At 39.4% G+C, this 26548-nt stretch overlaps 1 protein-coding gene across 1 annotated transcript; it reads left to right on the forward strand.

Moving 5' to 3' along the window:
* On the forward strand, positions 1 to 25212 carry LOC139709309 (V-type proton ATPase catalytic subunit A). Its single transcript, XM_071621260.1, has 14 exons — positions 1 to 149; positions 1486 to 1592; positions 5986 to 6114; positions 7107 to 7321; positions 8795 to 8932; positions 9549 to 9700; positions 13802 to 13964; positions 14697 to 14805; positions 17352 to 17474; positions 18332 to 18446; positions 19122 to 19329; positions 22714 to 22868; positions 23945 to 24116; positions 24862 to 25212. The coding sequence occupies exons 2-14, from the start codon at positions 1520 to 1522 to the stop codon at positions 24952 to 24954; spliced, it is 1845 nt and encodes a 614-aa protein (XP_071477361.1). The 5' UTR covers positions 1 to 149; positions 1486 to 1519; the 3' UTR covers positions 24955 to 25212.
* The last annotated feature ends 1336 nt before the right edge of the window (positions 25213 to 26548 follow it).

Here is a 26548-nt window from a genome sequence, read left to right on the forward strand (position 1 = left end):
CCGACGACACGATCTTGTGTGCTTGCTTTCGGATAGGAGAGGAGTGCTCAGGGGCGAAGAAACTGCTGTGAACGAAGCTTCTACACCTGGGGTGAACCACAGAATCAAGGAGAAATTACCCAACCACTCTTCTGTCATTTTGCTTTAAGGTGAGTAAGTTCAAGTGAGTTGAATTAACACAAGATCATTTCTAAGCACTAGAGTTTTGTACAGTGACAAGTGGAACCTCCCTCCCCTTGCTAGTCCGTGGCCGTGGTGTTTAACCATAGGAGGGGTCTACACAACACGGTCACGATTGGGCACGAGACCCACTCGGGCACTAAAAAGACGAGAGGCCAGAGGTGAAAAGCTACGTTAGCCTCGTTGCTGTTGCCTGGCCTGCTGTGGCTGGCTGTGGAGTTGACCGACGCAATTTTCTTTCTTCTTCTTTTTGTAGCGTTAGGGATTTTCTTTATTTCTGCATTGTTGTATGGTCTGTAGCTGTCAAGTTTAACAGTTATTAGTTTAAAAATTTACCCGTTTTCTTTGGGGAATAAATTATACGATGCACTCATTTTCATTTGTCTGATTGTACAATTCAATGTAACGTTAGATTCTAAAATTTAGTTGGTTTATTGTAAAATCTAATTTCTTAATTATTTGTCATGATCCTGTTTGTACAAACAATGTTGTACACTACTAGGTTTCATTCATTTGTAATTTACAATATTAAACAAATAAAATATGTAATTTCATGTATCAATGATGATGTTGTCGTCCTTGTGGATAGATCTAGAGTCTAGATTTCTATATTTGCATTCTTAATTCAAATTGCACTGTAACAGCACATAGCAGGTAGTAATACATACTGGTTTCTGTAACGTAGGCTATGGATAGCTCTCACAAGACATACAATTGTAATTTACATGCGTTTACTTTGCATGCATGTTGACCTGCTTGAAAGTTTGTTGAAATGATTTGAACTGGAATATAAATTTGGAAGTGAACTTTTACAGAACAAATCACACAATTCCTCATACTATGTACACATACTAGATCTCGCAGTGTCTAGTGAAGATACTAAAAATCAGCTGAGCTGTTGTAAAGGACTTTAAGAATTCATCAGTGCACCAAACCAACATCATGTGTTTTGTTCAGATCCAGACGTTTTCTCTTGGAATTTCTTTTCATGCTTTCCAGTGCAATCAGACATTGCATGCAAGCTCTACCCTATTCCTTCATGGTGGTACAGAATGGTACTCACATGGTCATACAATATATCAATAGTCATCTAGCTCAAATCACTTTTAAGTTTTATAATAGAGTTTTTTGTGATACAACAATCATATCCAAAGCATTATACCAGACCTTTGCATTTTTTTCTTATAACAGTAAAAAAGATGGATGAAAGGAGTTGCTAGCATTGCAAGAACCTATCCATATCCACAACCGACTTTAATACAATATCGTTGTGTTTGTTTGTGTTTTGCTATTTTAATACGAAAGTTAACAGAGAACAAGTTGGTTAGAGGGAGTCATCATGGAACTTCCAAAAGTGAGAGATGCGGAAAAGGAGAGTCTGTATGGCTACGTGTACGCTGTATCAGGACCTGGTAAGTCTCAATAAGGAACCGTATGTATTTACCTCACAGTTTGTTCATTTGTTCATTATTTGTTTGGTCTTTGTTTCTGTTACAGCAGGGTTACACACTAACCCATTTTTTTCTACTGATCCGACCCGTCTGTTTGACCAGTACAGTGTAGGTGCCCAGTTCCATTTTTTACTGGTCCATTCCTAAAATAAGTTACTGGTTTGAAAGTGATTTTTACTGCTCAGGGACAGTCGGACCAGTGCCAATGTGCAGTGTTGGCTTCAGCATTCCTGTTTTTTATTGGTTTCATTTCTGTGTTCCCCACGGATTTTTTAGTTATTCATTAGATTTGAATATAGGTTTCTTTTTTAAGTTATCAGACTTTACTATTTGATTTAATGACTCACTGTAGTATGTATCATGTGTAGGCCCTAATGATTTGTGTCAAATCATGATGGCTGAAGTGATAAAAGATTTCCCCTCTGATATCACAAATAAGATTTAGAGATTTAGGTTGGTATTAAATTTGGCCTGTCCCTGCAACAAAAGGAAGCATGTTACAGTTTGTGACTTCCCGCTGAACTAGTAAAGTTTAATATTATATTAGCCATCACTGTGAGTTGATCTCCCTAATTTAATTTTCATTCAAGCACATTATCTTTTTCATAATTGCGAGTAATTATTATCATAGTATTTGTTTTTATCTGCACTACTTATAGATACAATTTAGAAAACAGTATCACATGAAATTACCAGCAGAGGTGTTTAAGAGATAAAATCATCCAAAGATGAATTCATACAAAAATTGAAAGATTAAAAAAAAGGTGTAGTTATGATGATAGGGTTTAGTTTGGAATAGACCCTGATGAAGTTCAGATCAGATTGATCATACTTTTGTTTTCTGTGAAGAAACAAACAAAAGATTTCCTTCTGCTGCTCTACTTCTGCAACATGCTTTAAAGGCATAATTTACAATTTGAAGATGAAACCAAAACCCAGCATTAGCACTTTAAAATAGTTCTAAAGTGTGAGTTACAGATAGAAACAACAACTGTAAAAATTTGAATCCATATAATCGATGTTAGGTGTTGTTAAATTACACAAAATGTGAGCAATACTTAAAATGAAAATGTTTCCAGACTAAACCGTCTACTGTTACGGTTTATTGAGAAAAACGCTGATATCTCCTTATATTTTGGGCTTTATTGCAAAAATTTTTTATGGTAGGATGTTTTGTGATACAACAGACCTACACATGTGCATCAAATGTGATACCAGGTATTTTGAACATTTTTGAACTCACTGCTCCCAGAGGTAAACTGGACCTTTCCCCATACAATGCTCACATTTAGGACTTTCCTACTGAGTAGTTACCTTAAGAAAAACATACTTTGCATCAAAAGATCGGTGTATTTACTGTGCACCATGATGAGAGACTTAGAAAATAGATACATTTTTCTGTTTTGGTAAGCAGTCTATTGGTTTTTAGAGCCTAGCCTACCCCCATACTGCATGCATCACCCCAACCCTTACACAAATTTATGTGTAGGCTACTCTCCTGCAAAGCTAGCTGTAGGCCTACTCTGATGCAATGTGTATCTCCCTCCTATTCCATGCTTTCAACATATTTCCAACTCCATGCATGTTCAGAGTACTTCAATGTCTTTGAGATTCATGCCCATCTATCTACTTTCATATTTATGTGTGCAGATAGATGTACATGCGTGTATGTGTATGTTTTTATACTGTTTTGGTCAATGAACGAATACTCAATCATGTAACCCGCCTCGGTTTCCTCACAGGAAATAAGCAGAATCTGTACTTTTGGTTTCCTTTTTGCTCGCTGAGGATGTGGCAGCCAGGAATGACTGGTTGCTCTATCCACCGCCCTCCAGCTCTAGCTTTTACTCACATCCCAGGCATGCATTGCTAGTCTCCTTCAAGTCACTATTCACTTAATGGTTTATTTGCTCCCTATGGAGATTGAGTATAAAGAAACACTGGCAGTTTACTGTTATTTCTTAACTGTGCTTCACTAGTATTGACTGCTGCGAGGGTCACAGTGCAAATCCTGGACCCAAGTTAATTCTCATAGATACATCATACATTCTTTGAAGAAAGGGGCACAGCATATGATGTCACAGATGGAATGATGCGACAAATGGAGATCGAGGGATTTCATATGATAAATTTGTCTAGTTGTGATACAGCGTAAATCAATGCAAACAATGGCATTAGATTCATTTTGTGATTTCAAGCACCGTGATCATGGAAAAAAGACGGAATTGGTTTTATTATTAGATTATTAGTGGCATATGTACCCTGTCATGTTAGCACCAATGACAGTGAACTATAGCAAAATTTGCCCTTGTGGTTCATCGGGTCATGGGGGGGGGGGGGGGGGGGGGGGGGGGGCACTGTTTCTCTGTTTCCTCTGTTACTTTAAATACTAGTCATGGGGGTACAACTTGACTTGGAGCAGACTTGAAATTAGACTGTACAGTGTGTAACAACTCTTCACTATTCTCAGCCTGTATAGCTTTATTTTCCATTCCAATTCCTGACATTCTGGGCATGATTTCAAGATGGTTCAAATGCATAGTGCTGATAAGTTAATAGAATACATGCAACTTGTAGTCATGCACCTAGAGAGTGGGGAATGTAAGGCTGCAGGCAAGATGATGTTCACTGAGTTTTCAGCAAAAGCATCAAAGGACATTTCTGTGCACATCCACTCCAGAACATTATTCAGAAATTTTGAAGGGCAGATTTGGTCCAGAAAAGACTGTGCACATTAGTTAACCAAGGTAGTTTGATTTTCAAGAGTGTGGCAGCAAAACGTTGAATGAACTAACTGAAACTGGTTGATGCAGTGAGAGAAATCAGTCGCAGAATCTGTAAAGTCTTTTAGATCTCATTTTGACTCGGCATACTTTCAGCAGGGTTCAGTTGTGATCTTCTATCTTCTATCATTTGCATATGAATGGATGACATGCCATTAAACAGTTAATATTTATTCTTCCTCTCCCTTCCCTTCTATACAGTATGTCCCCCCCCCAAAAAAAAAAAAAAAAATACAATCAAATTTTGGCATTGATAACACTCAATATGATTAAACTGTCTAAATGATACTTCAGGGTCTTAAAATATAACATCTTAGTTCTATTTTGCAGAAAACCCCATTCAATTTGGTTAAGTAGTCACAGAGAAATGTGGAATGTTGTCATAAAGCATGTCATGAGTCTGATTCTTCCAAGTTTAGCACTTCGATGCTTTTGTGTGTGAATACAATAGACAGAACTTGGAGGGAAGAGGTTCTTGACATCCTCTACAAAATTCCTTATTTCTCTTTGATCTGAAGCAAATCGATTGGGGTTTTCTGTAAGATGTGGGCAATGAGTTATAGTTTCGTACCCTGAATTTGTATTTGGATTGATTCACTATTTTTAAAGATATCATTGCATTGGGTCCCGTTGTAATTTTTTTTGTGGGGACATGCGGTAAAAGTAAAGTGACACTTGAATACTAATGTGATGTCATGATGATTTGCATGAATGTCAGTATAGTAATAAGCAATGGAAATAGCATTGATATTGTTTACACAAACAAAAAGGAAAGAATTCAGGGGAAAAAAAGGCACAACCAGACATGAATTGAGTGTCTCTAAACTTTGATGAAATTTTACTGGTACTTGACGTAATTGATGTGGTAGTGTGTCGTTGTCACTAACAAACTGTAAGCACACTGTGATGAGTTTATATTATTAGAAAGGGTAGGTATTAATAAGCTTGGTTGAAAATGATGGTGGGTTGAAAATGATGGTTATAATTCCATTTAGTCTTTGCTTTTGGGGAGGGGATGATTTGTGATTATCATAGTGATTTGGCAGTGAATGAATGATAGTAAGGCTGGATGCTGTTCTGGATGCTAAATATGGGTAAGAGGAGTGTCCACATTAGTGTCTAGAAAACTAACAAGAGATGTTTGATTGCAAATCTTGATTTAGGGCTTCAATAAAGAGATTACATGTTTCATGCACTGTGTACAAATTGATCAAGGCTTCAAAGGATGCTCAATACCCCAAAAACTTCACTGGAGCCATGTACACTGTGCCACTGCAGGCCTTTTCTAATAAAACCATGGAGTGGAAATAACACATTTAATATATCAGAAGTGAGTACCACCCAAGTTTGAGTTGTTAGATGCTGTGGTTCATTTGTACAGTTTACTTCACATTTTCATGCCGACAGGACTGACATCTTTTGTGTGTGCCCTGAGCATTGAAGAAGGGTTTCAGATTTATTTTTGCTCCATACTGCCATGCATCATTTTGCATTTGAGAATGAGAATGACAAGTTGAATGCAGGTTGGTTGAATGTGACCTTTCACCTCTTCAATCACTCTTGTTTGACAGTGGTGACGGCTGAACGCATGTCGGGAGCAGCCATGTACGAGCTGGTGCGTGTCGGCCACAGCGAGCTGGTGGGAGAGATCATCCGACTGGAGGGAGACATGGCTACCATCCAGGTCTATGAGGAGACTTGTATCCTTTCTCCAGAAATGTGATGGATTACTGCCCCCTAATATGCTTTGTAGAGAGATTTAAGCATGTCAGTGTATGTAAGAATGAATGTTTAGGCATGCCTTTCTATTACCATCATTTGACGCGTTGGAAGTGATTTGATGTGAAGCTTCTTTCTTCGATGCCTTAAAGACCATGTGGCATTGGGATTTATAAGCATGGGAAGGCTGGTCCCGTCCAGATATTGTAAAAGTGGATATTTTCACGAGACTAATTTTTTCACACTTGGCAGGGTGAGAAGAGTTTTGGGTGTTATTAATTCTGCGGAATCAAGACATCAACTACTGGAACGTATGGCAAGAAAAAATATTTGCATGCTTTTATTTTCGCGCTAGTTAATGGTTGCTTGGAATGCGCGAAAATTTCAATGCAGCAAAAATTTCCACTTTTACAGTGTATTGGAGAATCCCAAATTGTGTACAGAATTACCACTGATCTCTAAATACATGTATACTCAGAGCCCAGAACGTCAACTGGATTCAACTGTCACCGATAAGCGTACACTTTGATACACGTATTCGCTGACCAGTGCTATTCAGTGATGGGTATGTACCCCTGTGGGCAGCGAATAGATTGGATCACCCTTGAATCCCCATGCTACCAAGACTTCTACTCCAATTGACTCATCTCTGGGTAATATTTGCTACCAACCAGAAGGCGAAATTATACCAGATTAGCTAAATATGGAACCAGTGATTAAGTCAAACATTATGCATTGTACTTGTGAACTGAGTGTCTCATTTGGTTTATGCATTGTGCTCTATTCTGCCTTTGACTATTTGTAGTTCTTCCTTTGTATTGTACAAAGGTAATACTCATGCACTCCTAGTTTCCCCTTATTTTCTTACTTCTACTATCTTCATTGAAGTCCTAATTTCTATGAGTTCCAGATCCTACAAAGTGGGTGCCTAAAGTGAAGATATTTCCTTAATGAAACATTTTGACCATTCCAGCTGGTGTCACCGTGGGTGACCCAGTGCTGAGGTCCGGCAAGCCGCTGTCCGTAGAGCTCGGACCGGGCATTATGGGGAACATCTTCGACGGAATCCAGCGACCTCTGCAGGACATCAATGACCTGACCGACAGTATCTACATCCCCCGCGGGATCAACGTCAAGGCCCTCAGCCGCACCAAGAAGTGGGACTTTAAACCCTACCCAGGAATCCGGGTATGCAATCCTCTGTCTTTTCTTATTACACAGATGATGCACAGGTCTGAGTATGTCGATAGACATTGAGTGTACAAGGTAACTATGGAATTGTTTAAAGGGGATGGCTAGTAACTGATCAGTGGGAATCAGTGGGAATGCTGGAGGATGATTGTTCCAATCCTTGTGGTATTCATTTAAGAGTACATTATATTTCTATCGTTGTGTGAAAATTATTTGATTTCAGAATGGTCTCATATTCAAGTAATGTGCAATTTAATGTTTCCAGGTTAGCATGCCTGGTCAGTGATGGGGCATTAATCTGCACATTACTTGAATATGAGACCGTTCTGAAGCAAATAATTATCACACAACAGTAGATATATAATGTACTCTTAAATGAATCCCACAAGGATTGTAACAATCATCCCTCAGCATTCCCACTGATTCCCACTGATCGGTTACTAGCCATCCCCTTTAACCCATTAGGCACAGCCAATAGAGTGGGTTTAGACTAGATTCTATAGTTACCTGCACACTATTCCTACTGATGCACGGAAAAACTTGTGCATCATCTATCTCTTTTATAGAATGGTGGACAAAATTTTTCAAGAGGTCTGTTCTTTTCAATCATGCGCGTGATGTTAGTGACTGTAATAATTATTGGATTTGATATAGAACATGTGACCTGTAGAAATCAATGCACAGCTCTCAACCACTGAAATTGCAGAATTTTCTCAACGCATCCCATATTAACTCTCTTATGTCATGTTACGTGTATTGCTGAATAATCCCTGCCCAGTGGATTTTCATCATAGATCGTAGAGACCTCTTCATGGAACATTTTCTGTGGAAGAAAATGGAGAACATAGCATGAGACATGAAAAGTAAAATTAAGTGCCAATAGGTTAAAAAGATTATTTTTTTTTTCCAGCAGTACCATACCCCGAGCCAAATATCAACACTTTTTGTTCTAACAAGGATGAATGCTGAAGGAATATGAACAATATTAGAATTACACTCATGCCATTTGGTAGGGATGGCCAAGGGGTACGACCCTTGAATTAGATTGGGGAGTGTACAATGTAGTTTACAGTATCTCGTTACGTGTGTATCCCTGCATGCTGACACTCAAATTGCAAACATGTCCACCAGTTAATGGCTGAACACACATTTTAAATGCAATACTTCCCTGAAATATATTGATCATTATGCCTGACTCATACATTGTAGAGTGAGGTTCTTTCAGGTTGTCACATGAATAAATTTGCCATATTAATTTGGTTAGATTGGAAACTTTAAGTAAATTCACCTAAATTTGACTTTATTCTTGCTTTGTGTTGTTTATGTCTTTTGTTTTGAGGTGAGAAGAAAATGGTGCACCTGCTTTAGCATTTCTTGAGAGAAATTGCTATGTGGAAAAGTCCAGTGTTATATCCTTTGAAGCCCTGACATCATTTTACCCCATCTGCCTTCCTATCTATACCCATTCAGGCTGGAAGCCACATCACAGGAGGTGATTTCTACGGCCTGGTGCCAGAGAACACCCTGATTGAACACCGCCTGATGCTTCCCCCCAAGGCACGTGGCACCGTCACCTGGATCGCAGAGGCAGGCTCCTACGACATCACCGTAAGCATTTCAATCACTAGCACATTCGAACAGAAGCAGCAATTCGCCACATGTCGTCAAATAAACTTTCATATTCAGAAAGTCACAGCTGTCCTGAGTAGCCACCACTTCCAGCTATATGTTATCTCTGCATAATGACAATGTGAGATGTGATGATCCTACTATAGCCGAGGTCTGGAGCCCACTTAGGGCCTTTGCAGCTACCTGTATCGGGTTCCAGATAATTAGTGGTGCATTCTTAGCCTTATATATGAAAATTTGACCAGTGTGAATAAACTGTAACAAGATGTAAATCCTAGGCCAAATTTTTAGTATGAATGCAGACTTACCTAACTTTGTCACATGCAAGTTTTCACATATTCAGCGTGTCAGTGTTTAGCATGGTGATTAGAATGTTACATTCTCACATTTTTGCATGTTACTGCACTGTGCTAAAATGCCTCATCACAGTCTTGCAAGTATGATATCATCCATCTAGAGTTGGTCGAATCCCCTCTTATCTTATTTTTGTGAACCTCAAGCCATGTTGATTCTCAGCTGACTAATGATAAAATATATGAATCAAACAATATTTTTGAGGATGTTGACTTTGTTGATTGGTCATCTGATTGGTCAGGACGTCGTCTTGGAGACGGAGTTTGATGGTGAGAAGACCAAGCATACCATGCTGCAGGTGTGGCCCGTGCGAACCATCCGTCCAGTTTCGGAGAAGCTGCCTGCAAACTATCCCCTGCTGACCGGGCAGAGAGTGCTTGACGCCCTCTTTCCGTAAGTGTACATCTATCTCGCTGGTCTTGGTTCAAGACTGGTGTCTTTTTTATTCCCAAGAGGTACGCCCAAGCCCTTTTCACCATGGCACTCCCTCTGCAAGAGATCTAGGGTGCGTTTGATATCTAAAAGGTTCTAAGGCCTAATTGCAGCGTTCAATGCATTTTCAGGTGATTGATAAACACACAACCTTGTTTTCAGTTGCATTTACAAACACCAAGTTTTAAATTACCAAACAAAGTAAAATGGCAATTTGAAACTTGTTTGAGACTTTGTGTGAGTAGAAGGCAATGCCATTTTAAAACACATTTTCTCCAAGCTGCCCAGATCAACTTTCAGCATTTCTGGTTGTGGAGAAAAGCACGCGCCATTTGTGTTTTCTAATTCTACCCATTGTATGTGCGTGAATAAAGAAGGCATATGGGCAATTCCACGATAAAGTGGACATGACCATCAAATTTTCAAAATAGTCAAATCTCATTAATTTTGGTATCAAATGAAAACTTAAGGACTGAATTTTTCATATTTGACCATCTTGTTCAAAAATTTCATCATTAACTTTGCTAAATATGTGCATAAAATCAGCATAATTAAATTTGACATAATTATCTGAAAAATATAATGAAGTTAAATGAATGTAGCATGAGAAAATGAAAAAGGAGAAACACAAACTTTGCCTTTGTTTTTAGAGTTTAAGGGTTGAACATTATTACCAAATCATCAAAGTGCAAGATTTTCTATGTGTTAAGCTTCAGCGAACATCGCAAATACGATCATCAATAATGTCACGGTGTTACGGTAAAAACTGATGTTTTTAGTATTGTTTGAAAATTACAGACACAAAAGGGTTTATTTTGATAGCCCAAATCATGACCACATGTAGCTACCATATACAAGTACTAAAATGATGGTAACTCATTTTGTTTATTAATTGAAGCTGATTAAAATGTGTCACGGTGTTACAGTAACTGTAACACCGTGACTATAACACCGTGACTTGCATTGCAATAACACAGGACACATACCGGATTACACATGATAATTAACTGTTGAAGTGACCATCTGATTTCTCTGTCACATTTACTCAAAAGATAGAGGTTTTTCAAGGATTGTTCATAACAGATGGGTCAAGCTACATATCCACAAAGATTATCCCCTGTACTTGTTGCCAGCATCATGCAATTTTAACCCTTTCTGTGCCAAAAATCGAGAACTGTGTTTACAATGCAGTGGGGTTTGATATGCCAATCAACACTCAGAGCACATGGTGGGTTAAAATGGAAGCAGTCCACTCACAGCGTACCACCTACCAGATTCATAACTATCCAGAGCAAACATTTCTGAAGGTTTGGAACTTTTAATTACGGTAAAGACAACAGTTTCAGTTGAGTTAATACCCTTTGTTTAATATTTCTATCATAATTGACCATTTTATCACATGGTTTGACTCTTCTTTTGTAGACTCAGATGTGTTCCTAACATGATAAACAGTCTGAAATCTTGCTGCAGCATCCCTGGTATCCTAAAGAATTACTTCGAACATACTGAAGCTAGATCGATGTGTCCACCAAAAGTTAATCTCACTGGAATACTACTTTCCTGTGCATGGTGCTGTGCACAATCTTACAAGTTTCACCATTAAAAGAGCCACACTCACTAGGATTTACGTGTATGAATGAGAATTTGCATTGTAATCATTTTTATGTACATGTTCATTTTCCAGTACATCTTTGAAAAAGAATAATAATTATGGTACATTTTGTACCACACAAATTGCTTGAATAATTCTTTTTATTGCTACTGAAATTGCTAAGTGGGTTCACCTGGCTTTGTAACCAAAGGTATTAAAATCAAAGTTTCAAATGTGTATGTCATCTTTTAATATTCAAATTGGACTTTTAAAGAGTAGTTGTAAACACTAAAAGTTCACTCAGAAATATTTAACAAGCTTTCAATGATGATAGAGTGAATTATGTCTCAAAACATAAAGTATATTTTACTGAAAGAGCAGTGTTCCTGACTGTAACGTGTACAAACGTATATGACATGTCACGGCGTTACAGTGCAAAGTTTTTCTTTACTTTGTTGTTTTTGTTAATCTGTTATGATTTCAATAATTTTCTGTTTTATCTGGAAGTGTTATACTGTGATGTCAAACATTCATCATGAATCATCATTTCATTCTACCTAATGGAGAAACACTATGAGCTGAAAGTAAGACAACAGGATTCTCCATAGGTTTTCTACACACATTTCAGAGGTCACGGTGTTACAGTCACGGTGTTACGGTGCACTTATTTAAAATCTATGTCATAGTTTTCCTGTCAATTGATTCTTTAATCAAATTTTACTTCATTATTGTCATTGAGTCTCTAGTACATCCAATGAACACATCCACTTATCAAAATGTTCATTAACTTCACAGAGTTTTGTCAGTAAAGGAAGTGCACAAAAACCCATGTCCATTTTGAGTCAAGGTGTTACAGTGGTAATTAATCTTGCATAACTCATTTACCACAGCAGTTTTTCTTCCTTTCTTTTGTTTTCAAAATTGCTTATGACGATATGCATAGATACACAATAAAAAATTTTTCTCAAGTGTTACATTTTGATTATTATTTACATTTGATGAGTGAAATTATACTCAAAAGTGTCACGGTGTTATCGTGGAATTGCCCATATTTGGTGACACACCGCCGGTTACAAAAAAACAGGCTCCTTAATTGACCTCTGTTTCCCCTGGGTCAAACAGCCCAAAGCAGCTGTGCAGTGACAACACTCAAATTGTGATTGTGTGATGGTTCGATAAACGCAGCGCCCTGAGAATCACTTCTCTAACCACCTTTGTAAACGCCATTTGAAACGCATACTAAAATTAGATAAACTCGGCCCTAGTGAGCACTAGCTTTCAGCTTGCGGCAAGCGCATGCCAACAGAACAGTATAATTTTGGTAGTACAATCTGGATGAACGGGAGAACAAAAGTTTAAAAACAAGCTAGACTGCTGCTTCCCTTGGTCATTCCTCGGTCATCCTACACATGCTTGTTTTTAGTTTATCCCCTGCAGAGATCTTATCAAAACAATGGGAGCACTATTTTTCAACAGACAAGTGTGTCAGAGAGTTCACACCTGTATTATACCTGCCTGTCTGAGGAGCATACTCGTGTTCAAACAAATTGTGCCAATGGTAGCGTCAGGAACGATGTGGAGTTGAGAGGAAGTGTCAAAGAGTAGAGTTTGAATTCTAGAAAACCGGCTAAAGGTGGCATGCATGCATCCATGCTTGAAGTAGTGTAGATGGAAGCAAAGCCTTGAGCTGTCTGTTGCTGCAGCTCTCAAAAATCACTGAACCACCCTTGGCTGCCCTTACATGATTGGGGACTGCATAAATAAGAGTGGGATGAGGTGGGGTTAGGAAGTAGGGCTTTACATAGAAGAGATCAGATAAAGATAGATGGATATACATGTATGATGAGGGTATGTAACCATCTATACAAGTAATGTATTGAAGGAAAGAGCAATGTTCCTGTAAAAATCACAAGTTGCATTTACAAAGATCATCATTTCTTGCATTACCAGCAATGATACCATATTTGCCATTATTCTAGATTGTGAACTGTGAACGTTTGACACTTCCTGTGCACCCTGTGCCACTCTTCAAGTTACCACCAGCACATAATGTTTTAACAGCTGCTCTGTGACTTTGTTATATTTTGCTCTGAGGAAACATGAAACAGTCATAACAAACCTAATGGGGGTGAAGTTGTCAATTGACTAATAGGAAAATATATTGTGTACTTTTCCATATGTCTGATAAAGCTGTCCAAATTGAGTGGATTTTTTATTCCCCCCCCCCCCACACATTGTTCTCTGTCTGTGTTGTTCAGTGATGTGCTAAAAAATCAATGAAGATGTAGATTTTTTTCTTTTCGGGGGGGGGGGGGGGGGGGGGGGAGAATAACCTCAAACAAACAAATCCAGTGAATGTAGTGTTGGTCTATGTGTTATATGTGTAACAACAATCAGTATAGCCAAGTCAGATGTTTCTTCCCTGAAATACATCTCCTTGGCACTTCATCCCACTTTTGCCTACTTTTCAGGTGTGTGCAAGGCGGAACTACGGCTATCCCAGGGGCCTTTGGGTGTGGCAAGACCGTTATCTCACAGTCCCTCTCTAAGTACTCCAACAGTGACGTCATCGTATATGTGGGATGCGGTGAGCGTGGCAACGAGATGTCTGAGGTACTCAGGGACTTTCCTGAGGTGAGCTATTGAGAGAACAGCTGTACTTCTCTTCTTGGTTTTTTCCATATGTACTTTTTTGGTAATTTATTTTTGTTTTGTTTTTTAAGATAAGATTAAAGTACAGTGATATGTGAGAAATATCTTTTCTTCTTTATTTATGCTCTTTTGTATATAAATTCTCTGTCCATTTATAAATCCTTCCGTCACATACTGCACTCGCTGATATTTTCATGTACAGATATTTTCACATATGGCAGTTAATCAGACATTTATCTTGGTTCGATAGTTTTACGCTTTGTGGTCTTCTCACTAAAACAAAACTTAATGCTATCATTCAGAAAAAAATGTGACATGTTTGAAATACTAGTACTTCTAGTATCTTCACCAGGCCAGGGCCCGCTGTTGATAGATGTCATTTGGGCTCCACTTATAGTATTCACTTGATATTGCAATGCTAGTCAGCTTGAAAGAAACAGTGTTTGCTGGGCAGAATTTTCGTTTTCATTTGCGTACATATTTTTTGTACATTGTAACTTTCCGATCAGGAGCCTATAAGCAAGCTTCGCAAAAATGGAGCACAACATAAATTTCAGTGTATACAGTATTTAATGTAATTCTTATGGAGGTGGCAGGAAAAATTGCCACTAGCCAAGGTACTGATAAATCTTCGTAAACTCAAAGACAGGGAGAATTGTTGATGCCATAGAAATAAGATTGAGAAAATTAATATGCTAATGATACCCCTTACAGCTGACTGTGGAGATTGGAGGGAAGACAGAGTCCATTATGAAGAGAACAACATTGGTAGCAAACACCTCCAACATGCCTGTGGCTGCCAGAGAGGCCTCCATCTACACCGGTATGTCTGTCTGTCTGTCTGTCAGTCTGTCTGCCTGCCTACTGTGAAAGTGGACATTTTCGCAGTGTTGAAATTTTCGTATATTTCGCAACAGGAAAGTAGCATGAAAATAAAAGCACATGAATATACTGTAAAACATGATATATTCGCGGCATGAAATTTTCGCGAATTGGCGCCAACGGCCTTTTTCGCGGCAAGAAATTTTCGCGAATTGCCTCTTTCGTTCAATGCATATAGTGTAGATGAGAAATTTTGCGTGCATTTTAATTTCGCGAATCTTGGCGCTCGCGAAATTCGCGAAATTAAAATGCACGAGAACATTTCTCGTTTTACAGTATTTGCTTGTCATATGACTGTTCCGGTAGTTGATGTCTTGACTCTGCAGAATTGAAAACAGGTGAAATTCATCTTACCCGGCCAAGCGTGAAAAAATACGCCGACGAAAATATCCACTTTTATAGTATATCTCGTTCTCTCTCTATCTCTTTCTTTTTCTTTTTCTATCTCCCTGCCTACCTCTTTTATCTCCAAGTTAGCTCACAAGCAAAACCACAAAAGTGGTTGCGGTCTTGAATGGAGACTAGCCAGCATTCTGTAAATGAAGAGAACAAAGACAAAACTGACATGCAAACCACCATCAACATCACCAACAAGAAAAGCTAGTTTAATGTCTGTCATTGTGCTTGTCAACTTGCACAGTCTACCTTATGTCATCCTTTATAGTTGTCAATTTTTACTGTTTTTTTCTCCTTGTTCTCCTGGGCAATTGCAAAGCAGTATCAGCTGCAACATAACATTATAAAGTTGTACAGATATTGCAGATACACCATACTAAGGTTAGTGATAGCTGTAAAATTTAAGTGTAAATTATGCTTTGTGCACAAAGGAAAGGTGACATGTTACACATTTTTGTTTCACTTTTAGGCATTTTGTGAGTGAATTCACACTTTTTGTCATGTATGGGGGAAGGGTTTTCTTTCTTATTGCTGATAAATGTAATTGTATGTTTTTAAACTTGACAAAGAGAAAGATATTATGAATAGAGTTTAAAACTTTAAAATTTAGATTTGCTTGGCAGAGACTCCAACCCCAAGCACCTTCTGATCTGGAGATTCTTCTGCCAGAAACCCCTAGCAAACAGGAGACTTCCACTTGATGTGCGCTCACAAGCGCGAAGTTCCTTGCGTCTGGGTGTTCGAGATGCTCTCTCATGCTATCTAAGGCTTATATTTCAACATGCAACATTTCAAATTAAGTAATCTCAAGTGGGAGAACGGGAGATTCAGCAAAAATGGGCCCTTTCGGAACCGGGAGAGTTGGAGTCTCTGGCTTGGATGCTCGTGTGGTTTTAATATTCCCCTTCTCCTTTGTTAGCTCACCTGAGCCGTAGGCTCAAGTGAGCTATTGCGATCGCTCTTCGTCCGTCGTGCGTCGTGCGTCGTCTGTCGTCCGTCGACTGTCAACTTTTTACATTTTCATCTTCTTTTTGAGAACCCCATGACCGATTTTCACCAAACTTGGCAGGTAGCATCCCTACGGGGAGAGGATCTCAATTTGTTCAAATGGGCACCATGGCCCACCTGGGGGGCCCCAGGGGGGCCCAAACACCCCAAAATTAAGGAATCTTTAAAAATCTTCTTCTCTAGAACCAGAAGTGATAGAGCTTAGTTAATACTATGAGTTAGTACATTGATGACTGTAGTTTCAGGTTTGTTCATGGGAGAATCAGGGGTGCCCGCCCCCCTTGGGACCCAGGGGAGGGGAGTGGGGAGGGGTCCTAATGGGGCCTGAATTGTACATTTTCATCTTCACTTTTATATCCGCTTGTCTTATTTTCACCAAACTTGGTAGGTAGCATCCCTAGGAGGATAGGATCTCAATTTGTTCAAATGGGCACCACGGCCCACTTTAGGGGCCCCCAGGGGGCCCAAATTCCCTAAAATTAAGGAATAATTAAAAATCTTCTAGAACCAGAAGTGATAGGGCTTAGATAATACTATGAGTTAGTACATTAATGACTGTAGTTTCAAGTTTGTTCATGGGATTGGTGGAAACAGGAATACCCCCCCCCCCCCCTTGGGACCCAGGAGAGGGGATGGAGAGAAGTCCTACAGTTGTAATGGGGCCTGAATTGTACATGTTCATCTTCTTCTTGAAAACCTCATGATGAATTTTGACCAAACTTAGCTGGTAGCATCCCTAGGGGAATAGAATCTCAATTCCTTCAAATGGGCACCATGTCCCTCTTGGGGAGCCCCTAGCGCCCCCCCCCCCCCCCACATTAAGGAATATTTAAAATCTTCTACTGTAGAACCAGAAATGATAAAGCATAGTTAATACCATGAGTTTGTACATTGATGACTTTAGTTTCCAAGTTTGTTCATTCGTTCCAGGGCTGCCTGCCCCCCCCCCCCCCCCCCCATATGCAGACCTAAGTTTCCAATGTTCTCAGGTACATGTAAGAGTGCAAGAATGCATGGAAGGTGAAAGTGCGATACTCAGGTGAGTGCGTGACCCCCGGGTCTCTTGTTTTTTTTTTCTGACAGGTGTGACGCTATCTGAGTACTTCCGTGATCAGGGTTACAACGTGTCCATGATGGCCGACTCCACCTCTCGATGGGCCGAGGCTCTTCGTGAAATCTCTGGCCGTCTGGCTGAAATGCCGGCTGGTAAGCATACCGAAAGTCAGCAACCTTGCAATGACAGCTCTATCTTTGTGAGCATTCCTAAACACGAATGAAGGGAAGTCATCAATGAAGCATATTTATGATGCAGGCATAAGGACTTAACATCACAAGGATACCAAAAATGATTTTCATGATCTGTAGTTGAAGAGAGGAACTTCTGGGGTGTGGATTGCTATGATCTGCTCAGTGTTGTCTTGGGGTGCATCCCCCACCCAGTAAAGTTCGCTTTGAAAGATCAGGTAGAATGAAAGAAATTTAATTGCTGAGGTTTCATTAAAATGGGATCTGAAGTAGCTCAAGGTCTTGTAGTACAGAAATCCATGTGGGAAATATATTGGAGTAAAGGAAATACAAATCATACTTGTTAGAGTTCTGACTGATCGAAAGCCAAGATCATTTGATAGGAGTTTGTGATTTCAAAGTGAACTTTTCATTCAGCATGTCCTCACTTGGAATTCCAGACTAGAATCACCACAATCTTTGTGTTATGTAATGTGATTTTTCTGTTTGTATTTTGTGTTGAAATGCCAAAAAAAAAAAATAATAATAATAATAATAATAATAATAATAATGATGATGATGATGATGATGATGATAATAATATTATTATTATTTTTTAATTATTATTATTTTATTATTATTATTATTATTATTATTATTATTATTATTATTGTAATTGTAATTGTAATTGTAATTGTAATTGTAATTGTAATTATAATAATAACTGTAACAATAACATCAGCAATAACAACAGTAATAATATTGATAATATTATTAGAATTAGAGCTACTGTAGAGTTGATATTCACATTGTTTCTGTCCTATTTATTTGATCCACAGACAGTGGATATCCTGCGTACCTAGGTGCCCGCCTGGCGTCGTTTTACGAGAGAGCTGGTCGCGTCAAGTGCATGGGAAACCCAAGCCGTGAGGGCAGTGTCAGCATCGTAGGAGCGTGAGTTTGCACTGCAGTCATTCTTGTGTATCATGGGATGCTTTCATATGAGCTGTCCTTATACACCCTAAGAGATGTTACATTAGGGGGCTTTTAACCACGGCAGGTTAGCAGCTTGGACATAGAACAACAGATCAGGAAAATTTTCAGCATTATCAGGGTATACGATGCTAGAGGTTTTGACCATTTTCATTGTTGGTACATCAATCATACTATGGTTTCCTTGACACAGATAGATCTCATATTGAAGCAAATGTTGTGTATCCTAGTAGGTACTCTTTTGTGCCTTGACAGCATAGAAAAAAAATATATATATATATAGTGTCAAATTTGTATGAAAGGTAACTTTTGTCTTTTGTGTAACATTTCCTGAAACAAAGCTTTCAGCATGCTTTTGCAGATTGTCATGACAAAAGTGATTTTTTTATGAAAAGTTTTGTCCATAATGATATTTCATGGGACTGTCTTGTCCACGCAACTTACTGTCTACATATAAAACATTGATGAAAAAAACTTACCAGAAATGAGCACAAACCAGAAAAGAATAGAATGAATAAAAGAATCAGTTGAAAAACTGATAAAGAATAAGAAAGAAAAAAGGAAGGAGTCATGACAATGAATATGTTTTCTCTGCATTTACTGGAATTAATATTATTCTTTTTCCTCCCTTTGTAGTGTGTCGCCCCCTGGAGGTGACTTCTCCGACCCTGTGACTTCGGCCACTCTGGGTATCGTCCAGGTGTTCTGGGGTCTGGACAAGAAGCTGGCCCAGCGCAAGCACTTCCCGTCCATCAACTGGCTCATCAGCTACTCCAAGTACATGAGGGCGCTAGACGACTTCTATGACAAGAACTACTCCGAGTTTGTGCCCCTGAGGACAAAGGTAAGAATTTATATATGTCCCCCTCCCCCCCCCCCCCCCAAAAAAAAAAAAAAAAAAAAAATTACAAAGGGACCCTCCGCAACGATAGCTTTAAAAATAGTGAATCAATTCAAATACAATTTCAGGGTACCAAACTATAACTCATTGCCCACATCTTACAGAAAACCCCATTCGATTTGCTTCAGTGGTCAAAGAGAAACAAGGAATTTTGTAGAGCATGTCGGGAATCTCTTCCCTCCAAGTTCTGTCTATTGTGTTTACACATAAGAGCATCCAAGTGCTAAACTTGGAAGAATCAGACCCCTGACATGCTTTACAACAATCCACATTTTTCTGTGACCGCTTAACCAAATTGACTGGGGTTTTCTGCAAAATAGAGCCAAGATGTTACATTTTAAGACCCTGAAGTAGAATTTAGACAGTTTAATTATATTTCGTGATATCAATGCGAAAATCTGATTGTAATTTTTTGGGGGACATACAGTATATTGCTAGCAGGTTTCAGAGCCTCCTTGAGGAGACTCTAAATCCAGCTCTGAAAAAAGTTGCCTCCTGTCTGTTAATACTGCTCACAAAAAGCAGGCCCTAGCAGGCCCAACTGGCCCAACCGTTCCAACCAGCTCCTCCCCTCTGAAACATGGCCCAGGCTTTTTCACAGAAGTATGCAAATTGCATGGGTTTTATCAGTGGGGATTTGTCGCGATAACTTGGTTGTTTATGTCAGCAGGCGATGACCTTCAGCGATAACTTCCGGGTTGACTAGAAAGCGGCTTCTCATACCCCCTAGTGTTTATACTGCATCAGAGGCTGCTGTAGCGTGCTCTAAAACCAGCCCCTGTAGGTGGTTTCAGAACCTGACCTTATCGGACCTGATCTGATCACCTTTTGTCTGTTGCTGGAGACAGCTATAGGAGGCTTCATAACCCCTTTTTGTTGAGTATTAAATGTGCTATTAGACCTTTGTTGTGCTTTGTTCATTTTCCCTACTATAGCACATTAAATGCAGGTATAGGTGTGAGTTATTTACAGCTTAATATGACTGTAAAAGACCCTACTGCATTCATTTAATACCAAAGGGCAGAGTGCTAACCCAGTGAAGTGGTTCATTTTATTTCGATATAATGAAAGAAAGCGACCGGTCCCAAGGACTTCGTAATAATGGAGTCCACGGTATTGCCAAGTATAGAGCTTTAACGAGTGCTGCATTGCTGTCAGGTGGATGTGGTGGCATGCACCATTTACAGGGATTGCACGAATAATCATTACATCGTAGATACTGCTCTCATTGAATTAAGGAAAACTACATACTAGATGGTACAAATGAATTTTTCTGCTCTTGTGCAAAGGGGCGCTAAGAAATAGCTTATAGATTGAATTCTCAAGATTAGTGTGGAATTTCCTGGGTTTTTTTATGGTGAGTTGAGGTTAATGGTATGTGGAACCAGGATGCTAAAGGGCTATTAGAACCATGGACAAGCTTGATGTGTATTGGCTAAAGAAGCAGCATACACCAAATGCAGTGTACTTCATGGCAGCATGTCCTATCATGTTACAGCTCAATGCAGTAGGAAAGGGTAGTACCTGCACTATTCATCCATGTGTGATATATTTATGTAGGCCATAAAAGATGAGAGTTAGTGTGTCCACCTTGTAGTGGTAGTCATCTCTCTTTCTATGCAGTGGAGGTAGGACAGGTATACCCCAGTCATTAATTACATTGTAGTAGGGAAACGTATGTAGGAATATGATATTGGTATTGCACAACTCCACCAGGATGATTTACTCCTTTCACTTCGAAGACGAGTCCGGAGTATACTCGGGCAGGCGTCTATGGGAAATGCATGTTATTTCTGGAGTTGTTAAACTCACATTAGTCACAATCTTGGAGTACAGTGATAAATGGAGAAATGTATGTATGAATATCTTTTTCATTTTGAAATCAGAGTTAATATGTTTGCGTGTTTTTAAATTCTTGAAATGCACCAGACTTGCAAAATTTGCAAGAATAAAAGCTACGCGAAATATATGACGGATACAGTGTTGCAGTATTATTTGTGATGGGGCTCTTTACCAACTAGCACACTACTACACGTGAGTGGGCTTGGTAACTTTACATCTCTGTCCAGTTTTGATGAATTACTGATTGCTCATGGAACATAGTTAACCTTAGTGTGTAGGCACCTAACAGGTCAATACCCACTGTACACACTTTCACCCCTTTATCTGCCACAGGCACTTACCTTAACAAAATTAAAGGGGCGCACCATGCCCCCCTCCCCTGTAATATTTTGTGGCAAGAGAAAATGAGAAAATGTGCGCGGAAGCCTGGGTTGTTTGGGTTTTTTTTCTTTCTTTGCTTGTCAGCCAATTAATCTGGAAGTGGCACATTGCAGTATCTATGGCTTCATGACATTTGCTCTTGCAACAGTTGCCCCCAATGAAATATCAGCAAGTTAAGCTAAATATAAAACCTATCCACAAACCTAACCCTTACCCTGAATCCTTTCAGAAGCTGACCTTGGAGCAATTGTTACAGGAGCAAATGTTGCTATGAAATTTCATTTCATTTCATTTCATTCCATTTCATGTATTACGTTTCCACACAAATTATACAGTGTTGCTTATCTAATTGATTGTGCTATATCATGCATACATGTCTTTCGATAAGCTCACTTACCAGAGACCCTTGGGGCATTCTCATTCCTTTTCTGCCATCATGATTATTTTCTTGGAAAATTTGATGCCAGTCGAAGCTCAAATCCAAAGTAAGCTTTGACTTTTATGGCGGTACTAGTCTTTATAGTTTTATGGGGGGGGGGGGGGGGGGGAAGGGGGGGGGGGTCAAGCCACGACTAAACAGTGCCTTGTTACACCAAGAAGTGCAGGTAGTGCCCTTTTATTTTTTTTTCTTTCTTCCCTTATGTTTGTTTGAGAGCTGTTCATTAAAATTTTCCCTTGACCAACTCTCATAATATGTGAATCCTTTCATATTCGTGCTGTAGACTTGTGAAAAGTACCAGTAGGACAGTTTAAAGCACATGTAGCAAAGAGGATTGTCTTAGCTTTCTGGGAAGTGCAGCCTTGAATGTTGGGGAATAATTTCCCTTCTCAAAATTCATGAGTGCAATGTTAGTCAGTGGACATACAGTAAATTCTGAACAAAAAGGTGTAAAAATCTACATAAATGAAGTGATATTGCTTTACAAATGTCATTTTGTATAGCAGTCGTACCAAAAGGCATAGCAAATCTCAGTGCAATGCCAGGAAAATTATACTTGGGAATGTGAACTCCTGGTTTCTCGTTGATGACATGTTGGCTGCTGATATGGAGAGGGAAAGAAGCCGAGTCTGTCGGACTGACAATATCTCTTCCGTCTTTCCTAGGTGAGGGAGATTCTCCAGGAAGAAGAGGACTTGTCGGAGATCGTCCAGCTCGTCGGAAAGGGCTCCCTCGCCGAGTCCGACAAGATCACGCTGGAGATTGCCAAGCTGCTGAAAGACGACTTCTTGCAGCAGAACGGTTACTCCCCCTACGACAGGTGAGAGAGAGAGAGAGAGAGAGAGCAGCGCCCTCTTTGACAGACCAGGGGCAGTGAATGCCCACTGTTTGGTCAGCTCAATCCACTGGTCATCATGTGTGGGGGCGCTGTGGCATAGTGGATAAGACTCCCGACTCCCAAACGGAGGACCGTGAGTTCGAATCCCGCCCAGTGCTTACATCCTTGGACAAGATGTTTTTACCCACAATGTCCCTCTCGACCCAGGTGTATAAATGGGTACCTGGCAACGCTAGGGTAATAATAATAGCAGGGCCCTCTGGTAGAGCAGTGGCAACACTGAAGAGGCTACCCTGGGTAAATAAGACCTTATTATTATTATTATTATTATCATAACCCCAATTTGCGGAACTGTGTGTTTAGCCCGCAAATTGAAATTAACTCTAAGAAAAAAACACCCCCACCAGGAAAGAAAAAAGAAGAAGAAAAGAACATACATGCACCTTGTCTGCAGTACACAAATCTAGAGGTTTATTGGTGTTAGGAGCCATTACCATGGCGCTAGATATTTTGATCAAATTTAAAATTGTAGGGGTCCCGTGGTTGTGTTAACAACCATCGGATGGGGGATGTGGGGTGGAGGTATGTTGTGCGATTGAAATCTCTTTTCTCATAGACTTATCACAGTCACTTTGATTCCATTAGGTGTCCAAAATGCAACAGAATTTTGTGGTTTTGCATATCTATCGTATTCAATGCCTTCATTGTAGCCTAAGGTAGTTGGAGCCTTCATTGAAAGTGAAAGACGTTCGATTCCTTCATCATATTCTGACAATTAAAACGAATGATAATAGCAAAGCAATGAGGAGTTGCATTTTTGTGCTTCTTAGGTCTGGCAAAGCCAGAATCTCGTCCCATGTATTCATACAACTTTTTGTATGTACTTGTTTAATTTTTTGTGTGCTTTGTAGTAAAGTAATGTTTTTGGAAAGTTTCCCTCAAGGCCATGGATTGATGTGACCCTAGCAGCCAAAATGAAGTATTGCAGAGGGAAAGGTGACCAATTTGTCCTGATTTTCTTTTCCTTTTATTGTGGGACACTCTGATGTCCACCTCAGGTACTGCCCGTTCTACAAGACGGTGGGCATGCTGAGCAACATTGTGGCATTCTTCGACATGGCCAGACACGCTGTGGAGAGTACGGCTCAGAGCGAGAACAAGATCACGTGGGCAATCATCAGGGAAAACATGGGCGACATCATGTACAAACTCTCCTCCATGAAATTCAAGGTCAGTCCCTGCTATCGAGTACACCATATACTGAGCAAGTCTCTTAGTTTTATTGAATCGGGACCTCGCAACAATTTTGCAAGTGGTTAGATCTGTTATCGTGAAGTACAGTACATAATGAACAGAGAAATGTACGCGTGTACTTGCTTTCATGTCAAGATCAGAGATAATGATTTCGTGTGTTGATGATTTTGTGAATAGCACCTGAAATGCAAAATTTGCTCAGATAAAAGTCATGTGAAATACATGTTATACAGCTATGTACAGTACCCTCCCACTCTGTAAATACGCACCGAGTACATAGTGACATCCTTAGTAAATATAGTAACTATGATTACCTGACAAAAGAATAGATAAGAAAAAAGAATCAAATGACTCTCATTGTACACTTTCGTGCATACCTTCAACAATGTTTGCAAGTTTGTGTGTGCAAGTTCTGCAGATTTTTTTTTTTTAATTACCTATTTGTTTAATCTATGCTAGTCTAGTCTGTCCTGTTCAGTCTTTAGAGATTTGACATTCACCACATGAGTGACTGCCACATTCAGAACAGATAAAGTCTAACAGTATATGTGCGTGACCAACGCATCTTCACACCAGATGGAGTCATGCATGCATGCAAAAAAAAAAAAAAGAAGACAGTTAGTCACGTAAGCAAATGTAACAAAAAATGTAACATTCACTTTGTCAATAGTTGTTAATCATTTGGTGAAAAACTGTGTCATTTGGTGTATATTACTTGCAGGACCCTGTGAAAGACGGTGAGGCCAAGATCAAGCAGGACTTTGCAGACCTGTTAGATGAAATGCAACAAGGCTTCAGGAATCTAGAAGACTAGACATCACATAGAGCCAGTAGAATACAAGTATATATATAGCAAATTCATCTATATTCTTTGTGTAGTCCCATGTCTAGCCTTTGGTGTTGGTGGTGGAATGCCTCCTCCTCCCCCCCCCCCCCCTATATTGCTACCCTTATGACTTACCCCTCTTTTCTGCTCACTTTCTTTTTCTCTGAATTGTGCAATGGGCCATTGATAAGAGGCCATGTGGAGACCGTGTTTTTTTCCCATGGATCATTTTTGTGTTTCACAATATTTTCTTCCATATTTTTCTTACACCAAACTTGGTGCAGGATATATTTTGCGTGCTTCATGTTATTTTAGTTCTTGTAATTACTTTTTTTGCATGCCCAAAGGGCATGCTTTGTGTAAGTGAAGCATTGGCTTGTTTTAACTGATACCATTGGAGTACAGGAGCAGCTATAAGCAAATTTGAATGCTAAGTAATTGTAAGTGCACTGTATTATCTTGTGCCATGCGTTACTCACTGTAAAATACAGAAGTACACAAAACCATTGTTATAGGAATTCTTGCTTGGCAGTAGACAGTTTGTCTTTCAGTTGAATGAATTCCATAAGAGAGGAAAATGAATATTCACCAATGCTCTTTGAATGGAACATGATAAATACACAATGCTCTACCAAAAGCTCTGGATAAGTGAAAGGTTAGCACACTGTGATGCCCAAGTGTGTAAATAACTTGTGTCTGGTTCAGCTGTTGATACGCATTTCAAGAACAAACTGAACTTCCTGGTCTGTTTTCCTGTGTAATATTTCTATCATATATGGACTGCCTGCAGTAGACAGTGGGCATTCACACTGTGTCATATGCTCTGATGACATATGCTCCAGGCAATGTCATTCATATCATTTCATGTCATTCTACACTTTGTTTTCCTGATTTTTCTTTCTGTATGTTTGTTGTTTTTTATCTTTTTTTTTCCTCTTTGCTCTCTTATCATGATAACATTCCAGTGACAGTTTAGAGAATAGTGTAAAGTATATCAGTACTACTGTGTAAACTGTATTGTGAATGATGACAGCAAATTAATACACTGGACTTGATATAATTTGTAAGTGAATGATTTAGAAAATAGTTGTCCCCCATCACGCCCAAAGGTTTCTCGCAGCATCAACCGGTGCTCACATAGAGAAACACTATTTTTTTTCAGGATTTTTGGAGCTTAAAAGTGCAGTGTTGGGTGATGCAGGAGTGATATAAAGCAGGCGATAAAACACGCACACATATTTTCACACACCCACACTCCGCACACAGGCACACATGCAGGTAAAGGTGGTTCAATCATTCTCAAAAGGGTCATTTGAGGGATGTTCATGGGGATGACAGATTAAGGGCTCTGGACTGTGCTAGAATGCATGCAACCCATGAGAATGGCCTCTCATAAGGGGGGGGGGGGGCGTTTGGCCACAGCCAACCACGGCTGCAAGCATTCTCTTGTGTTGTGTTGTTTCACTGTAAGCCGTGAAATTCACTTTGGCCAAAATTTTCATGTTAATATGGTCCTGGACCACCATTTGAATGGATCTTCGGCCAGAGATAATAGAATGCCTGGATTTCATGCATCAACTAT

The sequence above is a fragment of the Diadema antillarum genome, unplaced genomic scaffold (genome assembly GCF_040938485.1).
Source record: "Diadema antillarum isolate AM-2024a unplaced genomic scaffold, OU_Dant_1.0 seq00001425_RagTag, whole genome shotgun sequence".
Classification (NCBI taxonomy): Eukaryota; Metazoa; Echinodermata; class Echinoidea; order Diadematoida; family Diadematidae; genus Diadema; species Diadema antillarum.